General features: G+C 47.5%; 1 protein-coding gene across 2 annotated transcripts in view; it reads right to left on the reverse strand.

Annotated features, from left to right (window-relative positions):
• LOC126527476 (uncharacterized) overlaps positions 1-18,718 on the reverse strand; it is a 46,707-nt gene extending 27,989 nt beyond the window's left edge. Inside the window, exons 1-6 of one of the 2 annotated variants that reach the window (XM_055068583.2) lie at positions 18,323-18,718; positions 15,980-16,036; positions 14,831-15,868; positions 6,396-6,536; positions 5,395-5,430; positions 3,669-3,713 (exon numbers count right to left, since the gene is read on the reverse strand). In XM_055068583.2, the coding sequence (XP_054924558.1) occupies positions 3,669-3,713; positions 5,395-5,430; positions 6,396-6,536; positions 14,831-14,924 (316 nt within the window). In that variant the 5' untranslated portion in view covers positions 14,925-15,868; positions 15,980-16,036; positions 18,323-18,718. Of the gene's footprint in view, positions 1-3,668; positions 3,714-5,394; positions 5,431-6,395; positions 6,537-14,830; positions 16,209-18,322 lie in introns of those variants that run through there. The other variant, XM_055068582.2, reaches the window with a different exon arrangement.
• Between the last annotated feature and the right edge of the window lie 4,642 nt (positions 18,719-23,360).

Below are 23,360 nucleotides of genomic sequence, written 5' to 3' on the forward strand. Positions count from 1 at the left end.
AAGCTAGTGCATGTGTGCTTTATGCTAAACATTCGAATGTACTTAGAGCCAAGTGCGTGGTCCAACACTCTAAAAACAGTTGCACTCTCTGGAGTGTACATTTTGCCACACAACGATAATCGTCTTCTTGCCCGCATTTCCTTTCTTTAACGCTGCGAGCCCAGTCGGTACTTTCATGTCACGAACGGCATGCGCGTTCAGCATGACAGAGCATTCTCGACAAGAAAGTAGCGAGCGCAGAGTTTTCAAGAAACGAAACGCAAGCAAGACAGATGATGATTATCGTTGTGTGGCAAATATACACCCCAAAAGGTGCGACTGTTTTTAGGGTGAACAGCTGCAAACAGTCAGACACACTTTAGATCTGAATTACAATCGAACACTTTAGATCTGAATTACCACCAAACATTTTACACGCTAACGAGGTCGCCTTCAGTTATTATTTATTTATTTATTTATTTATTTATTTATTTATTTATTTATTTATTTATTTATTTATTTATTTATTTACCCTCAAGGCCAACTGCATTACAGAGGGGAGTGGGAAAAATACAATCATAAAGAGAACAACAAGGTACAGTGAGCTAAAATAACAATTTCAAACAGGCATGAACTTAAACAATGGTGGTTAGTGCCTCGCGAGAACGTTGGTTATCAATGATAGATGCAATGTCAGCAGGAAGGTGGTTCTACTTGATTGCCGTGCGCGGAAGAAAAGATTCGGAAAAAGTTTTTCTTTTACAAAATGAAATACCTACCTTATTGCGATTATCAATGAGATGGGACATATATTGCGGTGGTAGAATGAATTTGTCTTGAAGAACGGTATGGTAGTATATGTTGTGAAATAAATTCACGCGGCTAAGTTTTCGACGCGTGGCTAGAGACGGAAGGGAAAGGCTGGCTTTCCTAGAAGATAGAAGAGTAGTCGCATCATATATATATATATATTTTTCATCACAAGTAAATTTACTTACTCAAGTGAGAAAAAGTATTTTATGAATTAATTTTGAAGAGCCATTTTAGCTTAACTTTTAGTATACCTTATGCGTAATTGTTCTACGTCCATATTTCTGTCATTTATCGCTTTTGTGCACTCAGTTTTGTGTGTTCTTGCTCTGCTATTGCAATGCTGAGCCTGTGTCTTTTTCTTTTCATTACACTTGCCAGGCGTACCGCTGCCCTTAATTTAGCCTCACAAACTTCTTTTTCTAATCCGCATTGATAAAAAAAACGAACTTCACCAAACGTTCGGCACGATCACTTTTCCTGTGAACGTTACAACCAACGTTAACATCTTCTTTATGGCTGTACACAGCAACCAAACACACCCAAACTCATGCCCAAAAAATATCGTTGCCTTCGAATTTTCAGCGACAGTGTGCGCCGAGGACATGTCGCCAAGTGTGAAGATGACACGACATCTGGCACGTCGCCGACCTGTGAACGCTGACCTGTGAACGAACGTCGGACGAAGAGGTGTTTCGTAGCACAGAGGACAAGGACGCAAGCGGAGGTAAACACGCACAGGCGCTGCTGTGCGCGTTCAATGTTTTCAGCGCTGCAAAACGCCGTCCTCGTCAGCCATGAACTAACATCGCTAAGGTTAAGCTACTCCTGGGGACAAATAGTCTTTCTTTTTCTTTTTTCTGGCAGCCTGTGCCAAAGTACCATGATGATGATGATGATGAACATGACTACAATAATGATTGCGGTCATGACAACTTCAACAGACGTCACGACATCTGGCTGAGGTAACCGTTAACATGTGTATCGCTGTGACATCGGTGTACGTAGTTTCAGCGGCGACTACGTACACCGATTTCACAGCGATACAGATGTTAACGGTTACCTCAGCCAGATGTCGTGACGTCCGTTGAAGTTGTCATGACCGCAATCATTATTGTAGTCATGTTCATCATCATCATCATGATGGTGCACCATTCAGGGCTTGTGTTCTGCCGAAGCAATATTCGCCATCTATATTGCGTGCATTTCCTTTGTTTCTAACACCTTGCACTCGCTATTTTTTCGTCAAGAACGCTACGTCAAGCTGATACACGTATGCCGTTCGTGTCTTGAAAGTACCAAGTGCTCAGCATTAAAGAGAGGCGGGCTCGCAGTACAGATGACAGTTATTTCCGCGGTCAAGATAATCCCCGAAGGGGGCAATATGTTTTTTAATGCGTTAGCATTAGAAGTGTCAAAGTGGAAAGAAAAGACTGTGTGTGAAGTGTAGGAAGCCGGCGATCACGTAGTAGATCTGTATACAGAGTGCCCCAACTGTCATGCACCAAGATTTAAATACGTGCAAATGCCACGTAGCTGTACAGAACCAAGGAAGCGTTGTTTGTTGTCGCTTGGAGATACTCAGATTATTATTTTTATATTCCGCCGAATTATATACTTAGCCTTAATTAATCAGCTTCTCAAACATTATACTTAGAAGAAAAGTTTCAATGAGAAATATGCAGAGCAACATGAAAATATATCAGTGGCAATTTGCCGGTAAATGCGAAAGAACAGTGTTAGCACTACGTCGCATCTCTGAATTGCCGGATCCGCGATTTTAACTGCGTTCGCCACAAAATACACGCGAATACACGCGAAGTGCCTCGAGTGGTCAGTCACGTAGAAATTTTGCGGGCGTGTTTCACGCTCGGAAAAACCTTTATGTAGCACGTACTGAGCAACAGAACGGGAGTTTTTCATGTCGCTCTGCATTTTTCTCATTAAAACTTTTCATCTAAGTATAACGTTTGAGAAGCTGATTAATTAAGGCTAAGTATATAATTCGGCAGAATATAAAAAATAATAATCCGAGTATCTCCAAGCGACGACAAACAACGCTACCTTGGTTCTGTACAGCTACGTGGCATTTGCACGTATTTAAATCTTGGTGCATGACAGTTGGGATACTCTGTATACAGATCTACTACGTGATCGCCGGCTTCCTACACTTCACACAGTCTTTTCTTTCCACTTTGACACTCTTAATGCTAACGCATTAAATAAATATTGCCCCCTTCGGGGATTATCTTGACCGCGGAAATAACTGTCATCTGTACTGCGAGCCTGCCTCTCTTTAATGCTGAGCACTTGGTACTTTCAAGACACGAACGGCATACGTGTATCAGCTTGACGTAGCGCTCTTGACAAAAAATAGCGAGTGCAAGGTGTTAGAAAGAAAGGAAATGCACGCAAGATGGATGGCGATTATCGCTTCGGCAGAACACAAGCCCTGAATGGTGCAAAATCTTTTAGAGTGTTGGTCTTAAGGTAGTTCTGATTCTATGGTCATCTACCGTGTCTATATCTTGCGAGCCTTTATTCCTTCCTTCAACAAGGCGCTCCCGACTTTCCTGTCAAGGACGCTGAGTCATATCGATACGCGCATAGCGTTCTCATCCTGAAAGTACTGCAGGCACGCACCATTAAAGAACGTAAGACACGCAAGATAGATGGCGGTTATTTTGGGGGGACAAGAAATAAGCCCCAAAGGAGGGAATACATATTTTATTGGGGGGCTCACTGTACCGTCAGTTCCATTTGCGGAGTTTTCGCACGCCATTTTTCAGATGGAACATATTTGATCTGCTCCAACTAGGAGTCAGTGCGCGCGTGCTTTATGTTTACACTTTGATGAATTTCAGGTGGATGTCGCTCACCTTTTTTCGGTCCCTTGCTCACTGTTGTACTCTTCCCCTTTTTCACTGCAGAATAAATCGGACGTGCCTCGTTAATTCACTGTAAGGAATCTCATTGTCCTAGTCGCTGCAGACGTCGACGTAATAACAGACAGGTATGCTGTCTATGCATTGCTAACGCGAAATATAGCATTAAAAAAAGTACACACAAAATTACGTGATGCCGGCTTCTATTTTCGCCTCCAGAAAGCGGCATTCGAGACGTCGTGCTCGACATTTAGATTCGTGCACGACAGCCCTGCGGTGAAGCGCGGTTGTGAAATGTGAAGTGACTGCTTCAGCGAAGGAAATCAAGTGATTCTTGAAAGCTGGCGCAGCACACATTAAGAGGACGCTTCCTTTCAGGGCATATAATTTGTACCCGTGGGCATCAGAAAGTTTTGCGATACTCAACGATTGACTACTGGATCAATTGAAATTATACAGCAAGCTTTCTTGTTAACTTAGTTGTTGCACATGCTCGCCGTGGTGGCGCAGTGGCTACATGGCATTCTGCTGCCGAGCACGTGCGTGGCCGCAGGTTTGGTTACCGGAGGCAGCAGCCGCATTTCGGTGGGGGCGAAATACAAAAACGCTTGTATGCATGCTTACATTAAGGTTAAAGAACCACGGATGGCTAAAAATAATCGAGAACCCCCACTACGGCGTCACTCATTGCAGCAATGTCGTTTTGAGGCGTTCAATCAATCAATCAATCAATCAATCAATCAATCAATCAATCAATCAATCAATCAATCAATCAATCAATCAATCAATCAATCAATCAATCAATCAATGCACATCTTGCAAGTCGGGACTGAAAGTGTTGGGACGTCAGTGCTCGAGGCATGCCCATAGGCATCTCAAGACCATAGGACCAGTTTTGGGATGTATCCGTCACCCGCCGCGGTAGCTTAGTGGCTACGGCATTGCCTTGCTGAGCTCGACGTTGCGGGTTCGACGACGGCAGCGGTGGCTGCATATCGATAGGGGCGAAATGCAAGAAGGCTCGTGTACTTAATTAAATAAAACAATAAAACTTGGTGCTGGGCTAGTTGGTGATGCATTCTTTAAAACTGATGGTAGCGCTAAAAGGACGGACACAAGATGAAAAGACGACACGACGACGAGGAAACGCTGTACTTAGATTTAGGTGCACGTTACGGAACCACGGTTGGCCAAAAATAATCCGCCGCCCCTCCTCTCTCCTCCCCAACTTACAGCATGCGTCATAGTCAGATCGTGGTTTTATCACCTCAAATCCCAGAATTTAATGTATTAGGGACATATTCGCCACCTAAGTCTGCCGGGTGTTCCATACAGGTTTGTTCTGCATTGTTCATTAAGCAATGATATACAAAAAATTGCAGGCACAACACGAAAGCAGCTGTCGAAAGACATTTTAAATGGGGTAAAAATTGCGCAAGAAAAAAGAAACTAGGTGAAAGGACCCCTTCCTGTATCCCAAGACAGGGAGACATTAGAGATCGCTGACAAAGGCTTTAATCGTCCTTCTGCGAACATGAACATACGCTTCTGTGCATGATGACTAAGTGGGGCGCCAATGCGTTTCGCCGCAGGTTCGTGGACGAATACGCTGAAGCTAACGCCGAAGCCAACCTCGGGACACCTACCGAGTAAGTATGCCTAAGCGCCGACCGGCTTCAAGTGCGCACACATACTTGAAACGATGATGCTGACGACATACCTGCAGTAGAACTTTTCGAAACCCGGGTCAGTCGCTCTGCAAAAGGAACAAGAGGAAAGCTCCATGACTCCCTTCATGCAGTGATTGATACGCCACAGGATAATAACGAACGAATGAATCAATCCATCAATCTCTGCGATAATAATTTCTTCGGCCATGAAGGTGGTGGTAGTGACAATTAGTGATTTTATTGCTCCAGCAGCCTTGTCGCTAAAACTTGCTCTCATCACAAAACATTCCGACGTTACAACACATAGATTCGTCACGAGGTACGACAAGAGTTTATTTATGTGGTCACGACAATGAAAAGCAATTTGGAGTTCCTATTAATCAAGGCTCTCTATTCAATATACCGCCAGTGTAAAGCCCCTGGATCTTTGAAAAGTAGCGAAAGGCTTTGATCTCGCCGTCGAGCTACGCGATTGGACGATAACTTCAGCGTGCCCACAGATATGCGCCAGGAGAAGCTAAAAGGTCATGCGCGCCGCGCATGCAATCGTTTTCCGTTCGCAAACAATCAGCAAGCGTTCATACGTAGCTTCCACAATCGCAAACGTGCACATATCGGCACGCGGCGACTTGTCTGAACCCGGCTCCCCCTGAACTCAGCTCCCGATTGTTCATGCAAAGGGAAAGGGATAGCCAGGAGCGAGCAGCTTTGTGTAGGGACCCCGAGCCAGCTGATTTTTCGCCTGCTGTCAAACGACCTCTTAATGTAATGCGGCACATCCAGGCGCGAGCAATTTAAACCTTTATCTCTTGGCACAAATCATGCGGCGCTGACGGCAGTAGTCTCTACTTTTGTAAGATCCAGGGGTTTTATGTCAGTGGATGGTGCCTTTATGTGCGCGCTCTCCGCGCGCATCGAGGCACCCCATGCCAGTGCGAGTCGGAGCACCTCCTAAAAGTTTGCCTAGTGGCCACGGCCTCAGAGATCACCTACTTGGATCTTGGAGATCTTAATTGGCACTCGGGTCGCGCCGTAAGCACGCGAAACCTACGTCGCGTGTGGCCTGGTAGGCCGCTCGCTGGCGTCGCAGTCGAAGCAGACGAGTTGGCAGGCGTGCTGAAGCCGGCCACATCAGAACCAACGGCATCCTTGTTGCTACTGTTTCCCGACTTCAAGTGCTCAGGTTTGGAGGCTAAACGGGGAGCAAAGAGAAATGGAAACGATTCAATACCGTTCACTCAATGGTAGCACAGGAATACGGCGGCAAGTGCCCCTCAAAGGCAACATGTATACTACATGCGGCAGCGAATCACGTCATTTGGTTTTCTCTCGTTCTTTCCTTCTGTTTACAGCTACCCGCTTCGCCTTGCTGAGGCGTGTTACGTTTCGCCTACAACGCGCGGTAATGCCGGCGCGGATGCAACGGACGCCGGGGCTTTGTTCAAAACGGCGGACATTTTGGCCTGTTCAACGACGCCGCAACGCCTACCCGCCAAGCGTGTCCAGGCGTGTTTCAGTGCCACGTGTCTTCGTGTGTGCGTGTGTGTGTGTGTGCCCTCGCTTGTCAAAGCGCGGCAGCCGGGGAGCGGAGTTCCCCGAATGAGGGGCCTGGAGGTCTCTCGGCTCAACCGCTCGCGCCGTCGTGGGCCCCTGCTGCGCCGTCCCGTGACCTTCATCCCGTGACCTTCCCTCCTTCCCTTTTGGACCGCGACGCCGAGGGTATAAGAGCAGCTGCCCCCGGACGCCAGAAGAGAGGCTCCGATTTGTACTATTGAGTTACGTGCTCTCCCGTCTCTCCACTCCGGTCGACCTGACCGGCCGCTCTTTTGCTATGTTAGAATAAACAAGTTGTTTTGTTACCAGTCTTCTCTTGCTTTGCCGGGACCTTCGGATGCTTCCAGTGCCCCAGGCCGCCAGGCCAACGCTACCCTTGGGGCTTGCGACCCATTGGCAATAACGGGCGTCAGCACCGAGACCCCAACAACTCGTGCCAGCGGTACGATTCCAACATCTGGTTGCCAGCGGTGGGATCGCGACAACGGAGGCCAGCAGCGAAGAGATGCGGTTGACTGTATGCTGAGCAGCACAACGACCATCCGGGAGCAGCGCAACGAGCCCTGTGTGATGACTGGTTGCCTGCAGCGGAACGACTGCGCTGAAGTCTTGGCTGCAAGGTTTGGTGAGTGCGGGACTTTCTTCTTCTGAGTTTTGCCAGGCTTTTGTTAGTGTTAGAAACAGAGCTGGTAATTGTGGTTGTCGTTGCTACCGGGTTAGTTTGCGGCAAGACAATAGTAGGCAGTAGAGAAAGCAGCATTCAGAGCAGCCATGGATTTGAAGTCGTTGCGCAAACCGAAATTGTTGGAGCTTGCGAGAGAGTTGGGTCTGGATGTCTCAGACAAACTCAGAAAACCAGAACTGCTAAGGGCTATTCTTGAGTTAGAAGCTGAGGATGACGAGCTGTCGGAATGCCTTGAGACCATTGAGGAGAGGGAGACGGCAAAAAGACAGGAGCGCGAACGAAAAGAACAGAAAGAAAAAGAAGAGCGTGAACGTAAAGAACAGATAGAACGAGAGCAACAAGAAAAAAAAGAAGAGCGCGACCGTCAACACGCTTTGGAAATGAAGCGTCTCGAGTTAGAGATGGAACGCGCTCGTAATGGAAGTCAGGCACACGGTGCAGGAGAACGAGTATTGTTCAAAATGACTGACCTGATGCGGCCGTTTAAGCTTGGAGAGGACATTGGTTTGTTCCTGGTTAACTTTGAGCGAACGTGCGAGAAGCAGGGGTTCTCTCGGGAAACGTGGCCACAGCGCTTGCTCACTTTGCTACCCGGCGAGGCGGCCGACGTAGTCGCTCGCTTGGAGAGAGAGGAGGCAGAGGATTTCGACAAAGTGAAATCGAGTCTGCTAAAAAAGTACCGGCTGTCAGCGGAGGCGTTCCGTCGGAAGTTTCGGGAAAATGAGAAAGGCAGAAGTGAGTCATATACAGAGTTTGCGTACAGGCTTATGTCAAACATGCAGGAGTGGCTCAAAGAAGAGAAAGCGTTTGGTGACCATGAGAAAGTTCTGCAGTGTTTCGGGCTAGAACAGTTTTATAGTCGGTTACCTGAGAACGTGCGGTACTGGGTCTTGGATAGGCCAGACGTTAGTACGGTGGCTAGAGCCGCTGAGTTAGCCGAGGAGTTTGTGACGCGTCGGGCTCGTGGAGCTAAGGACGGTCAAAAGGGTGAATTTGGCTCCAAGTTTGAGAGGCCAAAGTTCACGCCCATGAGAGCAAAGGGGGACACACGTAGTTCGGATGCGAGTGAAAGCAGTCCGACCGAACGTAAGGAGACGGCGGCAACCGAAGCCGAACGCAGAAGGCGGTTCGAGATGAGGCAAGCGCGCGTTTGTTATACGTGCCAGAAGCCGGGTCACTTTTCGGCGCAGTGTCCGACCGAACGTAAGGAGACGGCGGCAGCCGAAGCCGAACGCAGAAAGCGGTTCGAGGCGAGGCAAGCGCGCCTGTGTTATACGTGCCAGAAGCCGGGTCACTTTTCGGCGCAGTGCCCAGAAACAAAACCAAAAGTCGTGTTTTTTTCATTAGGCAGCACTGACGAGAACATCAAGCTTCTCGAGCCTTACATGCGAGACCTCCTCGTGAACGGGAAAGAGTGCCGAGTGCTTCGCGATACCGCAGCTACGATGGATGTCGTTCACCCCTCTTACGTAGAACCCGATATGTTCACGGGCGAGTGCGCATGGATCAAGCAAGCTGTGGAAGCTCATAGCGTGTGTCTGCCGGTAGCAAAAGTGCTTATTGAAGGACCTTTCGGAGCACTTGAGACGGAGGCCGCAGTGTCATCTATGCTGCCCCCCCAGTACCCGTACTTATTTTCGAACAGGTCCGATCACCTCCTGCGCGAGAAGGGGCTTTTGTTTGGTGAGGCTAGCGTTCAGGCCTTAACCAGATCGAAGGTTCGGGAGCTCGCTGCAAAGGCGGTAGTTGCGGGGCCGACGTTGTTGAACGATGAAAAAGGGTCAGAGGCGCAGCAAGCTGGTATTCGGAGCACGCCCGAACGGGATAAAATTGAGCCTGTAGCGTTAAGGGTACCAGATACTGGAGAGGAAATTCCCGATGCGGGAAAGTTAGAAGAGCTTCCGGTCGAGCTTCCGGGACTAGGCTCAGTGACAAACAGGAAAGACACCGATCAAGTCATTAGTGACTTAATAAGTAAAGCATCGCTGTCGCCTGAGCAGAAAACAGAACTACACCAGCTCTTACAAGAGTTTCAAGGTCTGTTCTCTGAGAGGCCTGGTAGGACTTCTGTCCTTACTCATGACATAGAACTTACCTCCCCAGAGCCAGTACGATCCAAGGCGTACCGGGTGTCACCCCGCCAGAGCGATATTATGGAGGCTGAGGTAAAGAAAATGCTACAGCTCGGTGTTATTGAAGCGGGTGAGAGTGATTATACCTCCCCTTTGATTTTAGTTGAGGTACCGGGCAAGGAACCTCGTCCTTGCGTCGACTACCGCAGGCTTAATTCCATCACTAAGGATCAAATTTATCCGATCCCTAACATCGAGGAGCGCCTTGAGAGAGTGAGTAGCGCTCAGTTTATTTCCACCCTAGATCTTGTCAGGGGTTATTGGCAGGTTCCACTTACAGAAGAGGCTAGTAGGTATGCGGCGTTCATTTCACCAATGGGGACATTCCGTCCTAAAGTTTTGAGTTTTGGTTTGAAGAACGCGCCATACTGCTTTTCAAGCCTCATGGATAAAGTGTTGCGGGGACAGCAAGAATTCGCTTTACCGTATCTAGACGACGTAGCGATATTCTCCGCATCCTGGCCGGAACATATGGCGCACTTGCGGGCAGTGCTAACCCGCCTGCGCGATGCGGGCTTGACAGTCAAGGCTCCCAAGTGCCAGTTAGCACAGGCCGAGGTTGTCTACCTCGGACACGTGATTGGTCGGGGTCGTCGCCGCCCCTCTGAAATAAAAGTGGCCGCTGTGCGAGACTTCCCGCAACCGCGCACGAAGACCGATATTCGGTCGTTCTTAGGTGTCGCCGGCTATTATCAGAGGTACATTCCCAGGTACTCTGATATCGCGGCTCCCTTGACGGATGCTCTAAGAAAGACAGAGCCGCAAACAGTCGTCTGGGATGAGACGAAGGAAAGAGCTTTTAGCGCCCTAAAGAGCGCCCTAACAAGCCAGCCTGTGCTACGATCGCCCGACTACACAAAAGGGTTCGTTGTTCAGTGTGATGCTAGTGAGCGAGGCATGGGCGTTGTACTGTGCCAACGGGAAAATGGAGAAGTAGAACACCCCGTCCTGTATGCTAGTCGTAAGCTGACCAGTCGTGAGCAGGCGTATAGCGCCACCGAGAAAGAGTGTGCGTGTATCGTGTGGGCCGTTCAGAAATTGTCATGTTACCTAGCCGGCTCGAGGTTTATCATTGAAACGGATCACTGCCCTCTCCAATGGCTGCAGACCATCTCTCCCAAAAATGGCCGCCTCCTGCGCTGGAGCCTCGCTTTGCAACAATATTCCTTTGAGGTGCGTTACAAAAAGGGGAGTCTCAACGGTAACGCCGATGGCTTAAGTCGAAGCCCCTAACGTGGGAATCAGCCTCAAAATTGCTTGTTACTGATGTTTTTCTTCCTGAGGCAGGATTTTTTTCTAACTTATTGCTTTTGTGTAGTGTTTCAAAGTGATGATGTGCTTTTTAGTGCAATTTTTCCGATTTGTGGACGCGTTCTGAGTGCTGCTAAACTACTGTAAGGCACTAGGCAGCAGTATAAAAGGGGAAAGAGCCTGGCAGGGCTTAGTGAGGGTTGTGCCGTGCTTGCTGACTGAGCGGTTGACTTTCAGGCGTGGTTCTAACGCTTGCCGGAAACGAGAACAAAAATGTCAACTCTCCCGAAGTCACTTTGCAGTGTCCTGTGTGCACCTGAACGTGAGAACGAGGCCTTCTCTGTGCGCTGCGCTCAAGAAACGCCAAGGACGCCCAACTTCGGTTATGAGCATCATCGAGCGACATCCCTCCGGACAGCGGATGCAGTCCCCTGACCATCGGGATCTCCTTCCCCCGGCGGGGCGGTCTGTTACGTTTCGCCTACAACGCGCGGTAATGCCGGCGCGGATGCAACGGACGCCGGGGCTTTGTTCAAAACGGCGGACATTTTGGCCTGTTCAACGACGCCGCAACGCCTACCCGCCAAGCGTGTCCAGGCGTGTTTCAGTGCCACGTGTCTTCGTGTGTGCGTGTGTGTGTGTGTGCCCTCGCTTGTCAAAGCGCGGCAGCCGGGGAGCGGAGTTCCCCGAATTAGGGGCCTGGAGGTCTCTCGGCTCAACCGCTCGCGCCGTCGTGGGCCCCTGCTGCGCCGTCCCGTGACCTTCATCCCGTGACCTTCCCTCCTTCCCTTTTGGACCGCGACGCCGAGGGTATAAGAGCAGCTGCCCCCGGACGCCAGAAGAGAGGCTCCGATTTGTACTATTGAGTTACGTGCTCTCCCGTCTCTCCACTCCGGTCGACCTGACCGGCCGCTCTTTTGCTATGTTAGAATAAACAAGTTGTTTTGTTACCAGTCTTCTCTTGCTTTGCCGGGACCTTCGGATGCTTCCAGTGCCCCAGGCCGCCAGGCCAACGCTACCCTTGGGGCTTGCGACCCATTGGCAATAACGGGCGTCAGCACCGAGACCCCAACAACTCGTGCCAGCGGTACGATTCCAACAGGCGCCTTTGAGCAAGGGAGGCGCTGTCGTGCGTGTGTCGTTACTTGGGTACAAGCGATACGCCTTTCTGTGAAAGGATCACTGCATTCTGTATACCCATGTGTACCTTCGTTACTGAGCACGAAAACGTAATGTGGAAGCATGGCGAGGTCAGGTGTACACCTGCTCGCACCATTTAAAAGTACACCCATCATGCTACACGTGCGTCTGGCCTATGCGAGCTGTCCTTCTCACTGCACCCTTGGCAAAGTGGACGTGACTTGGCGATCCCGGCCGTTAATGTAAGTGGCACGTGACTGCGGTGTGTTCGAATAGTCGCTGGACATTTCGACCGCCTCCGCTCCCCGCATATGCGTTACCTGTGGCTGCGAGGGAACTATTTTCTGCAAGCGCGACGTTCCGGAGAGCAAACGATTAAATCTGTGGTTAAATAGTATACCTGTGACCTATGCTACGCATAAACACAAGCGTTGCGTAAGATAGCACGTTACATATTTACAGAATAAGAACGAACCCATTTCTCGCTTCATATAGGTTCCAAAAAGTTCGTTGGATCTGAATTTTTTTTTTTTTTCTGTTCTGTCAGCGGCGTTCCAACAATAAGCATACTGCGGTCTTAAGCTTGTAAGACGGCAGAACACAAATCCCAGTTAAGAGAGAGAGATGACATTGAGTCCAGTTGTGCATTTCAATGGGACACAAGTGGTACTAATTGGACAAAACTGGAGGTCCAGTTGGTGCCACTTAGTCCGAATTTGACCTAATTGGAAGTCATTGATGAGCAATCCCGTGAAACAACAAAATAGTTGATAGTACAGGTATGTACATAATAGCATAATTGCAATCTGAGTTTTCAAATAAAAAATTCAAGGCCATTCCGCCCTGCGAAGGTAGATGACCAGAGGAGCTGCAAACATCGTTGTGAGAAAACTTCCGATAAAGACTTTATTGGCACTCATTGGCACTTTATAGGCATTCATTGACACTTAGTGACGACGGTCGCAATGGCTTTGTGATCGCTATGATACACATTGATTGGCACATTCGCAACTGCAAACACATTCTTTGATAATCTCAAATCGATACACACACGCCGCTGGGTGGTCGGCTGGGCCGGATCGGTGTGGCATCAGAAGAGATAAGAGTCTGCAACACGGAACACGTGAACCGCTCCCTTTTCGGTCCTGACACATCCACATTGAAATCACCGAGAACGACTACAGAAGTAGCGTAATCGCAACTAACCCACACAAAGTGAAGTAGCCATGAACCTTACGGGGCTATGAGCAATTGCATTTGTACTTGCTTACGGGGTATGAGCCATTGATGACAGTTTTCGGCATGCTGTTCTGCATGTTGTATGCGTGATTAGAAAGAATGTAAGCACTGTTGGCGTCACTTGGCTGAGTGCTTGTAGCTTCTGCCTTACGGGGCTATGAGCCATTGATGATGATAGTTTTTGTGTGCGGACACAAGTCTATGGTAGCCTAGCCACACACATCTGCGCTGTAAAATACGCGTATACGTATTTTGGTGTGACCAATGGAGAGAAGCAGTTAGCTTTTCGTTAAGTTAAAAGTCTGCGTTGATACCTGACCGATTGCTTTTGCACCATTGGCATCACTTGGTCAACCAAATTTTGCGCACATGGCAGAGATCTCTCACAGTGAAATGGTGACCGGTGAATATGTCGTTGAAGAGAATTGCCATAGTGTGTTGATGCATGCATAAGCTCCTCGAATGGAATTTCAAGCATATCCGTGTCGTATCTGTGTCGGGGTGTTCGTTTTTTATTCATATTGGTACCAGTGAGTCCAATGAGAAACCAATTGGGTCGAGTTGGTCTCAATGGGTCCAATTGGGTCAAATTGTGCTAAAGAAACCAATGGGTTCAACTGGAAATCCCAATAGCCTTTCTTTATAGTGGGATATGCACTTGGATGTGGGAATTAATAAAATTTATAAATTACGTTTATGTAGTTTCCTTCCAAAAAATAGTGCACTGCAACAGTGACCACAGAATTCAGTCAAGACGATTATTGTTTTCTGCTAAAATGTCAAAACAAAACAAACCAGATTCCGAATTTGCCTAACCGCAGTGTGCTTCTTATAGTTTGCTTGTCGAGATGCCGTTCAGCGTGCCAGTAAGACATGTTCGCTAAGGGGACATTAAAGATAAACTTTAAGTCAGCCTAAACTGATAACATACTTTTAAAACTACATTTTCCTTAATTATGCGGCAGGAGGTTGATCACTAGCAAATAAAAAATGCTAAATTTCTATTTTATTTTTTTTAAGTTCGCGTGAATGTGGCGTCACGGGATCACAGTATTTTTTTCGCATTCTAGCCGTCGTGGACCGGATAAAAAAATTCTGGAAACTTTCCAGCTTCGGTCTTCGGCTCTTTAAAGTACATTGCAGTCAGTCTTTACCGATAAATAATTAACTATAGGCCCGAGCAGACGCCCTCAAAATATATGACGTCACGGCCAATGGTGCGTGAACTTGAAGCCGGTGTCGCCACCGGTCCCTCGTTTTAGTGTATTTTCTCGCTTACCATTCCTCATCTCACGGCAAGAAGAGTGACATTGTCTTTCTGTTTTGTTTTTTTTGTATCGTAGAATGTTAATTGACTAATCCAGCTCAACTTTCTCTTTGGTGTCCCTGTAATATGGGAAAAGCTTCGCGAATTCTGTCCCAAGCTTAGGAGAACGCTAGAACGGCCTCGTTTGGGGTCAAGGGCCTGCAACGATGGAAGCGCACCTCCTGGCATCAGCAGCAGGCCCACCAGGACGGCGAGGAACACGAACAAGATGGCGATACTGCACACGGTGCACGCCATCGCGCCAAGGCCCATCCTGTGGTGGCCGTCAAAGAGCGCGTTAGTGCATATGAACACTTGGGCACTTAAAAGCGGCCGATGGTTTTGTCAACACGCAAATGGTAGAGCTAGGCTATATGATTAGTGCAGGCGTGATCGTTATGGCATGGAGTGAATGGGGCGTACCTAGACCACGCAAATTTACGTTTACGCCAAGATGACACCTGCCGCCAGCCCGATTTGCCTCCCTGCCCTGCATTGCACTACGCTCCGCTTACGCTGCCTAGCATACCTAAAACACGACAGATATGCACGAATGTGGTGCAAAAGCAGCCCCAGGTAGAACGTATAAAGATCCCCTATACTTATATACATCCTAGTCCACCAGTTATATTGTGAAGGAATTTTCAGCAGAGATAAAGAGGTTATTCATATGGCCAGACATTAAACAATTTTTGCGGACCTCGGAAATCCTGGGATAATCACTCATCTCAATTTTAGCTGCAATTAACTCAATAATGAAGTGTTAACATAAACACGTTAGAGCGGCAGCGGGATAGACTATGCCAAATGACAGCGCGACGACTGACATTACTGCATGATAGTAATACAGAGGGCAAAACCTTCTCACGCTCTCAATTATGCTGACGCGTTTATTTCTTAGTTTATGACAAAATATATATTTTCTAAGCGCCCTCCGCCACTTTGCGTGTTGAGGCCATAACGAAACAAAGTGGTACCTGGATACAAATAAATTCAGCAATCGATTGAACAGCTACACAGCTGACTGCTACACTATAAACATATGTGATTACGAAATTTCGGTCGACGTAATGGGGAAGATACTTACGTGACATCTCCCTCCTCTGCAATTAGTGTTTATTTTTGTTCGTGAACTGAATAGAATCACAGAGGGAACACGTTGTCGCATGCCAGCGTCAAGCACATACCTTCGGGCGAATCGTTTTCACCCCTCGCCGCTAAATAGAAAAAAGGAAAAAAAAAAGTTACATTCTGCCACTCTTTCTCGTCGTTTAAGAATGAACGATAAAAAAAAAGACATTAAAATTGTGACGACAGCCCATACTTACGCCTTTCCGTGCTTACGGACTTGTCTTCTACGGAATCCTCCTCTTCACGTTCGTGAACTGCATACCGAATGACACAGGGAATGCAGGATGTAACAGATGACGTCACTAGCGCATTTTATTTGAAAATTAACGTAGATCACTTTGAGCGCATATGTCCTTGTGAGACAAGAAGATACGTGGTAAATCATTACGCTGCATAAAGTGCCAAAGAGACCCTCACCAAGGGTGATTGACGGATCGAGAAGGGAGGGGGGCGGCTGAGAGACTAAAACCTACTGTGGCATGATCACGTCATGAAAACCAGCGCACAAACATACGGACGGAGAAAAGTGTACGACACTTCGCTGGCTGTATTGTTTTCGCTGTCCCGTGTGTATGGGCGCTGGTTTTCATGACGCAATCATACAATCTCGCCCAGCTTACTGTGCTTCTATGATCACGTGTCGGACCGATTCTTTCCGGCCTCACATTTATTGCGTTGCGCTCCGTCTTCCTCTACATCTCGCGATATAGTCCACACGTGAATGAACTCTGAGATTTCTCCGCAACGCTGTGTGCGCAAGAACATTAGCGGAAATGCGACGCCGTGCAGAAAGGAGAGAGAAAAAAGGTGTGCTGCGTGACGTAAACGTCACGTGGGCCCTATAGGCACCCGTATTGACCCTTTCAGCAGCGATACCGTGGGCGCTGCCATGTTTGATCACGTGGTGACGCGTCCATTGCTTGCCTCAACTGCCTCCGTGTTTACAATGGGTTTGTATGACGCCGGTGCGTCTAAAGCGAGATCTGGTTTCTCTAGAACAAACTGCTCCGCGAAAAGGGCCAGTGGGGAAACAGGGAAGCGCTGGTTGAGGTATTTTCCAGTGTATAATATGAATTTCTGACAGGGACTGCCGAGTGGTCTCGACGAGAATAAAATGCAGTATTGTTCTGTCCCTGTAGAATCGTTTACTGCGCAGCTACTGTTGACAGCAGCAGCAGCTATGAATGTAGCAGCATCGCGTTAGGAACGATCTTGTGTTGCACCTCGTCAAAGAACAATAAAAAATGCCACTACATATTAATGGTCACTTTGCTACCGACGCAATTACGGCACCAAGTGTGATATAGTCGGTCGATCTGCACAAAAAGTCGCAGTTTCGCCCGAAAGGCGAAACGCCGATTGCGATACCAAAGTAGCAGATAGCTATACGAAGTAAGGATAGTATAGTTTTGTCGGCCGTATAAACATGTAAGCATTCGCTTACCAACTAAATTAACAATGATATAATATGTAAGCGCGACTGAACGAGGACGTAGAAAGAAATAGACACACAGAGACAGCGCGGTCTCTGTATGTCTCGTTTCTTCCTACGTCCTCGTTCAGTCGCGCTCACGCATTATATCACGGATTCAAAGCAACCAGCCCGCCAAAGTGTTTTAACTAAATTAACAAGCACGGTGTGACGCGCGCACAGGCAAAAGTGAACACATCTCGCTCGATGAGCGCGGAAGCTCGCTGTCAAAATGCTGGAGTGAGGAATCGCGGCAGCAGCAGCGACCGAATTGACCTTCGTGCATCTCTCGCTTCAACGCGAACGAAATGTCGAAAGCACAGCGCATACGAAGCTACCGGCACTACGGGCACTCTGGAAACATCGCAGATCGCTTGGAAGACGAGGCCCGCCCAGGCGCGAACTTTGGCCGCGTCGCAGATCGCTTTCGAGATACGGCACCTGCACGGCCGCGCCGAAAACGCCCCCCCCCCCCCCCCCCCCCCGTTCATCGCCTCACCCCCGTGCGAGGGTGAGCCGCGTTCGCCGGCTTCCCCTCGCACGCGTTCACTCGCATATACAGCATACGGCGCCCGGCGACGGTTTTATCGCCCTTGGACTTTATGCGAAACCTCACGGCGACGCCGACGGCAGAAATGTGCCTGAAGTGACCATATAATTGCTATTGCAATAACTAATAAATGAATAGGCATGCAGGACGGCACTTTTCCATGGCGTCAACCACCTTGACTGACGGTTGGAAGGCGGGCTGTGCGTATTTTATGGAGATGTGCGCCATTTCGTCTTGCCGGTTGTCAAAGCTGTGCTTAAGACTTATTTCCACAGTATGAGATCTGCATGATTTCTTTTTTCATTTTGCGTCACATCCATGTTGATTATAGCACCGTGTATTATCCATAGTGAAATGCGTCTCAGTGCGTATAACTCGGCAGCAACACAACCGGCCTCGCATTTTTGACAACCCCCGGATTATTGCTGCGGCCAGCTCTTAAGGCGAACGTGAAGAAGTCAGTTTGTTACCGCAGTATATGCATAGAGAGCGCATTTGGAAAGTACCGCCAACACTCACCCATCGTATCGCTGTAGTAAGGTGACCGGGGCACAGGACACCAGCCTAAATGCTCCTTCGGCTGCCTACTTGGTGATGCTGATCATCCCAAAACAAGGCGCATACCCCACAACTGGGGATGGGTCAAGCGGGTGGCATGCATTTAAAATAAATGAGTAAATAAAATTTGCATGACAATTTCCAAGGCAGAGAGAAAATAAGTAAGGTTGTACGTATGTCAGTATGTCACATTAGAGCAACAAGCTATTTATGTTGCAAATGAAATTACAGGTTAAAAGGCAGACATCGTCGTGTTAGGAATTTCTTCGTAGAACACAGATTTTAAAGAAGGGCACTCTTTAATAGATAAAAGACAAAAAAAGAGTTCAAGACGGCGTGACGACTGCCTTCCTTCGCGGCCGCCATCTCTCTTTCCTATGTTGCCAGCCTTCGCTTCCGATTCCGCTAACAGTCATGGTTGAACCCAGAGCCAAGGCCCCAAGAGACAGCAAAATTGAAAGTCAATGGAAGTCCAAGTTGGTCGAAACGGAGCCTCGAGAAGTATTTTAGAGCACAGCTCTCAGGAGCTCGTTCCTGCGGCGAGTGACGGCGTCGTCCATCAGCGTACTCGTAACTGAGCGAACTGGCACAGCGAAGGATGAAAGAACGAATGCGCAGCGCGGATCAGAGGCGGCAATAGCGAAGAGAGCGCGAGGAGGAAAGCGGAGGAGAAGGGTATGTCGAAAGTGAAAAGATTGGCTTAGCGGCGACGATGGCTACGACATTGGCGTCAGAGTAGCGCGTGTCGTCTGCATGGAAACAAAGCACTGCATGAGCGGAGGTTTGACTGCGGCGGTTGCTGGGAATTGCGCTCACGCGTCAGCCTCGCGCTGCCTCTCGCGATCTCCCGATTAGAGAGGCAGTCGCGTCACACTTCGCTCCATTTGCAACATGCCGCACGAGACAGATTGTCCGCGCCAGCCAACATATCGTTAAATGAAAACACAGACGGCTGCGCTCAAATTTAGTGTTAGGAAGTATCGTAACTGTCGGTGAACTTCTTTCTTTGTAGAAAAAAGAAAAATCTACGACCGAACAAGAAGTCTGATTCATTACTTGATGGGCCACGAGTGTCTTCCTGCAGGTAGTGTCTCACGTGGCATTGTCTGAAGATCGAGACCGCTTAACTATGGTGCGTCGATGCTCTCAATGATCACCAGCGTCCCGCTAGCTCACCTACATAGCAGCACAGTCACCGCAGCACACGCAGTGTTCAGGTTCCACTCAGCCAACTTCGCCAAAAACATTGACCATAAACACACTCATAACACTCCAGAGCACTTGCATACATAATTTATTTCAAAGGCCGCAATTAACCCATACATTCTGAAGTTTCCCTACACGTTAAGCACAACGTTCCCCTTATATTTGCCAAGTATAAACAAGGTGCCTTGTTTAGTCCAACAGGGAAACAAGCTATATAAGAACTTCGCACATATAAAGTATGAAAATGGGAAAAAAGAAACGAGCGTTCATTCACTTTCTTGCAACACTTTCAATTAAGTCAGGAACATGAAATTTTTGCCACATATTGCACTTAAGATTCCCTTATTTTCACTGAACTTGAACTTGGCACCCTTGTGCAGTTGTTTTAGATCTCTGGGAAATATTGCAAATAATGGCAGTATGACACTCTGGAATGCTTGAATAAGTAAGTTCCAACAAAGGCTGTGATTACCCTACAGAGATTAAACATTTATCGTTTGTCACTCGCAACATGCTTCCTAATTCAACGAAATGCAAACATGCCTTGCGCAGACTGGGAAAACAAACTCCACACGTCGTATGATGCAAGCAAATTGGGAGATGAGTATTCATACAATAATCTTTAAATCACCTAATTAACCTACACACTCAAAACTTTCTATACATGTCACCTATACAGCATAACTTATTTCTTCTAAATATGAAGTCTCTGCCATTTCCTGTGCCCCCAGGGAAGTGGGAAATCTTGCAAGCATTTCATATAATGCCTCAAAACAGGCCGAAATTGAGGGTTTATAAATTTTCGCTTAACCCCTACTTCACATACACATTAAAAATTTGCCTGTGTATCACCACTACAGTTTCCCACATTTCCTCAAAATATAAACATTGCGAGTGGTCTAGCTTTTCAGAAAACTATTGACATTTTTGTGCATTTCTTCGCTGTAAAACGGGCGGCTTGCTTGGCCACAAGACGAACACTGTGGTACGAAAACAACACCATGTCTGCCTTTCCATGTTGCAGTCAATTTCTGCACAGATCTTAAGTATGAATCCATTCCAACTAGCACAGCTTTCTACACTATATACGGCAAGCAGTCACGCAACTGTCACGTACAGCAGATAGTGCATGTGGTGTCCCAAAGTGCTCAGGTAAACGTAAAGCAGAGCTGGCTTGAACACAAAGTATAACCCCCCAGACAATGTTCAAGAGCTCTTTGGTCGTATGGTTCCTGGTTACTTACTCTGTTGGTCTAGTCAAGTTATTGGTTGCCAATTTTCCATTACATGCTGTTTCATATCTGCATACCTTTGTGATGTAAACTACTATGAGGGGCATTCATAAAGTTCATATTATTGGTACCACAAATATAAAGGGAGGGTGGGGCAGGTGTACACGATAGGCATCAAAATAAGTGCATGTCCTGCTAGTGGAATATAAAAATTGTGCTCTATATGGTATCGAGGAACACTGCTAGGGCACCAAAACAAAAATGGCCTATTGTTACAAATTTATAACAATAATACAAACTTTATGAATGCCACTATTATGCAGAGTTTTGTTTTTAATGAATGGACTCCTTCCTGGCTCATTTCCTGCACTGGAGATAACAAATCAGCATATAATGAACATGAGGGTTTTTAGCTGGGCTTGTTGGTTTACATATGGCGAAACAGTGCAGACGACGGGAGGTGTGAAAAACGGACAGGACAATGCACTGACTACCAACCGATTCTTTATTGGAAGCAACATCAAGGCAGATGACACAAAAGAGCACAATGCTAACTATAATTGACTTGATCGGCCGGCCGGCATGGAAAAGCTGTTAGAAATCAATGTACAAGTCATACTTCATACGAAACATGACTTGACAGGTTTAAAACTTGGGAACGCACTAAATGTAAACAATTACTACAACAATTGCTCCCTTTTTAGTCTTTTACCAATCCTTTTTGTTAGATTTCTAGTAACTGTTTACTTTCAGTGCTGTTGTAAGTTTTACGCCAGTCACATTATGTTTAGCATCAAGTACGATTTTCATCGATTTCCAACTGCTTTTCTGTGCCAGCCAGCCGAGTCACTTCGCAAAATTTGATTTGGTTATTTGGCCTTTTTCTTCATTTGGTTTGATACTTGATTTGAAATTTAATATTCAGTATACACACAACCATAATAACTATCTTGGCAGGAATCTCGCGGCCAACCTTTCTTGGTCATTGCATATCACCACCATTTGTGCTATTGCATTTAAAACGCTTGTCTTCTGTGGTGCAATCCGTGAACTTCAAATACTTATGTATGTAAATCAGCATGCCTTACATTTGTCTGCCTGCAGCTCGAATTTGGTTTGTCTGCATGGTTGCCATATCAAAATTACTTAGCTGCCATGTTCGAATGCACATTTCCAGAAACTGTGGCAGTAGACTCTAGTATATAACACAGATTAAGCTTGATATCTCTTTGCATAATCTGAAAACTAGGGGCACAATTGCTCTGCTGTGTCGACTTCACAAGTATGTCCGTACCGACACACCATGCCCACTACCCACTGAAGCACTCGCACGCTCCTCATCCCAATTACATAATCATCTGAGCTTGAAGCACATTTTCGGTAAGACACATACCTTCAGTTTATCTTTAAATGAATAAATAAAGAGTGTTTGTTGCTTTCTCACAATGGCAAACACCACCAAGGACGCTATAGCCCAGGCATGGTGAATGCAGATCATTCATAAAAACATTTCACCAACAATTACGATACTCCCTAATGTGAACCTTGAGCACAGCTTTAGGTGTTTTGAATTCACGATATATTGTGGCAAATAATTTGATTCTGAACGACAGAGTGTTCTCGGAGGTGGCGCTGAGCTTCTGCTTAGGCAGCTCGTTTAGCAGCAGCGGCAAGCGAAGCATTTCCACCGGTTGCATTGCTCACTGTTCAAAAAGCAAGCGTGAACACGGGAATGCGTGGCTCACAGGGAGCGGTCCCTAGCGGTGGCGGTGCCGCAGGCAAAGTAGCACATGTGCAGTGGATCCGAAGCTCACGCCAGCGCTTTGTTTACACACTCGCCGCACGCCTGGTCGCCACCAGCACTCCACTTTCCTCCTCACCCTTTTGCCATACCCACCACTGCTTTCTGCCTCAGGGTTCCGCTGCCCCCTCCACTCCGGTTTCCTCCTAAGCCTCTTCGCTCTCGCCACTTTTTTCATCCCCAATGTGCACAGCTCTCATCTTTCGCTGTGCACATTCTCTCGGTTACAAGTGACGCCGACGTCTGCTGCAGGAATGGGCGCCTAGGAGCTGTGCTATAAAATTAACATACAATATTGCAGCTACGGATCTGTGGCATAACAAGTTCAGGACAGAAAATGAAAACTCAGGCTAGTTATAATTAGCGCAGCACAGTGCCTTCTCACAGTACACAAACAATGCCCAAAGCGAGCCTACGTCTAGGGATTGACTGCATACTCAAGTAGCTCGAGAATGGGCTGCTCAATATTAAGTATGTATACGTAACATTCGGAGGGTCCCAAACCAACCTTTTCTCTGCTACTAATACAACAGTGAGCAATTGTTGACAAAAAGGGGCAATATTCCTGGACAAGAAATACAAAAGCACGCCTCCCAAATTGCATGAAAAGAAGGCCCCATGCGAGCAGTGCAAGCTCTGCCGAGATGAAGCAGTGTCACGTGATCTAACTTTCAAAGCAAAAACAACAGCCGCACCAGCCCTCCCAGTGTTGGCATATGCGCCCAATATTGGCTCTGCCAATAAAAAGTAACCTGACGCA

Source organism: Dermacentor andersoni, chromosome 9, assembly GCF_023375885.2.
Source record: "Dermacentor andersoni chromosome 9, qqDerAnde1_hic_scaffold, whole genome shotgun sequence".
Lineage (NCBI taxonomy): Eukaryota > Metazoa > Arthropoda > Arachnida > Ixodida > Ixodidae > Dermacentor > Dermacentor andersoni.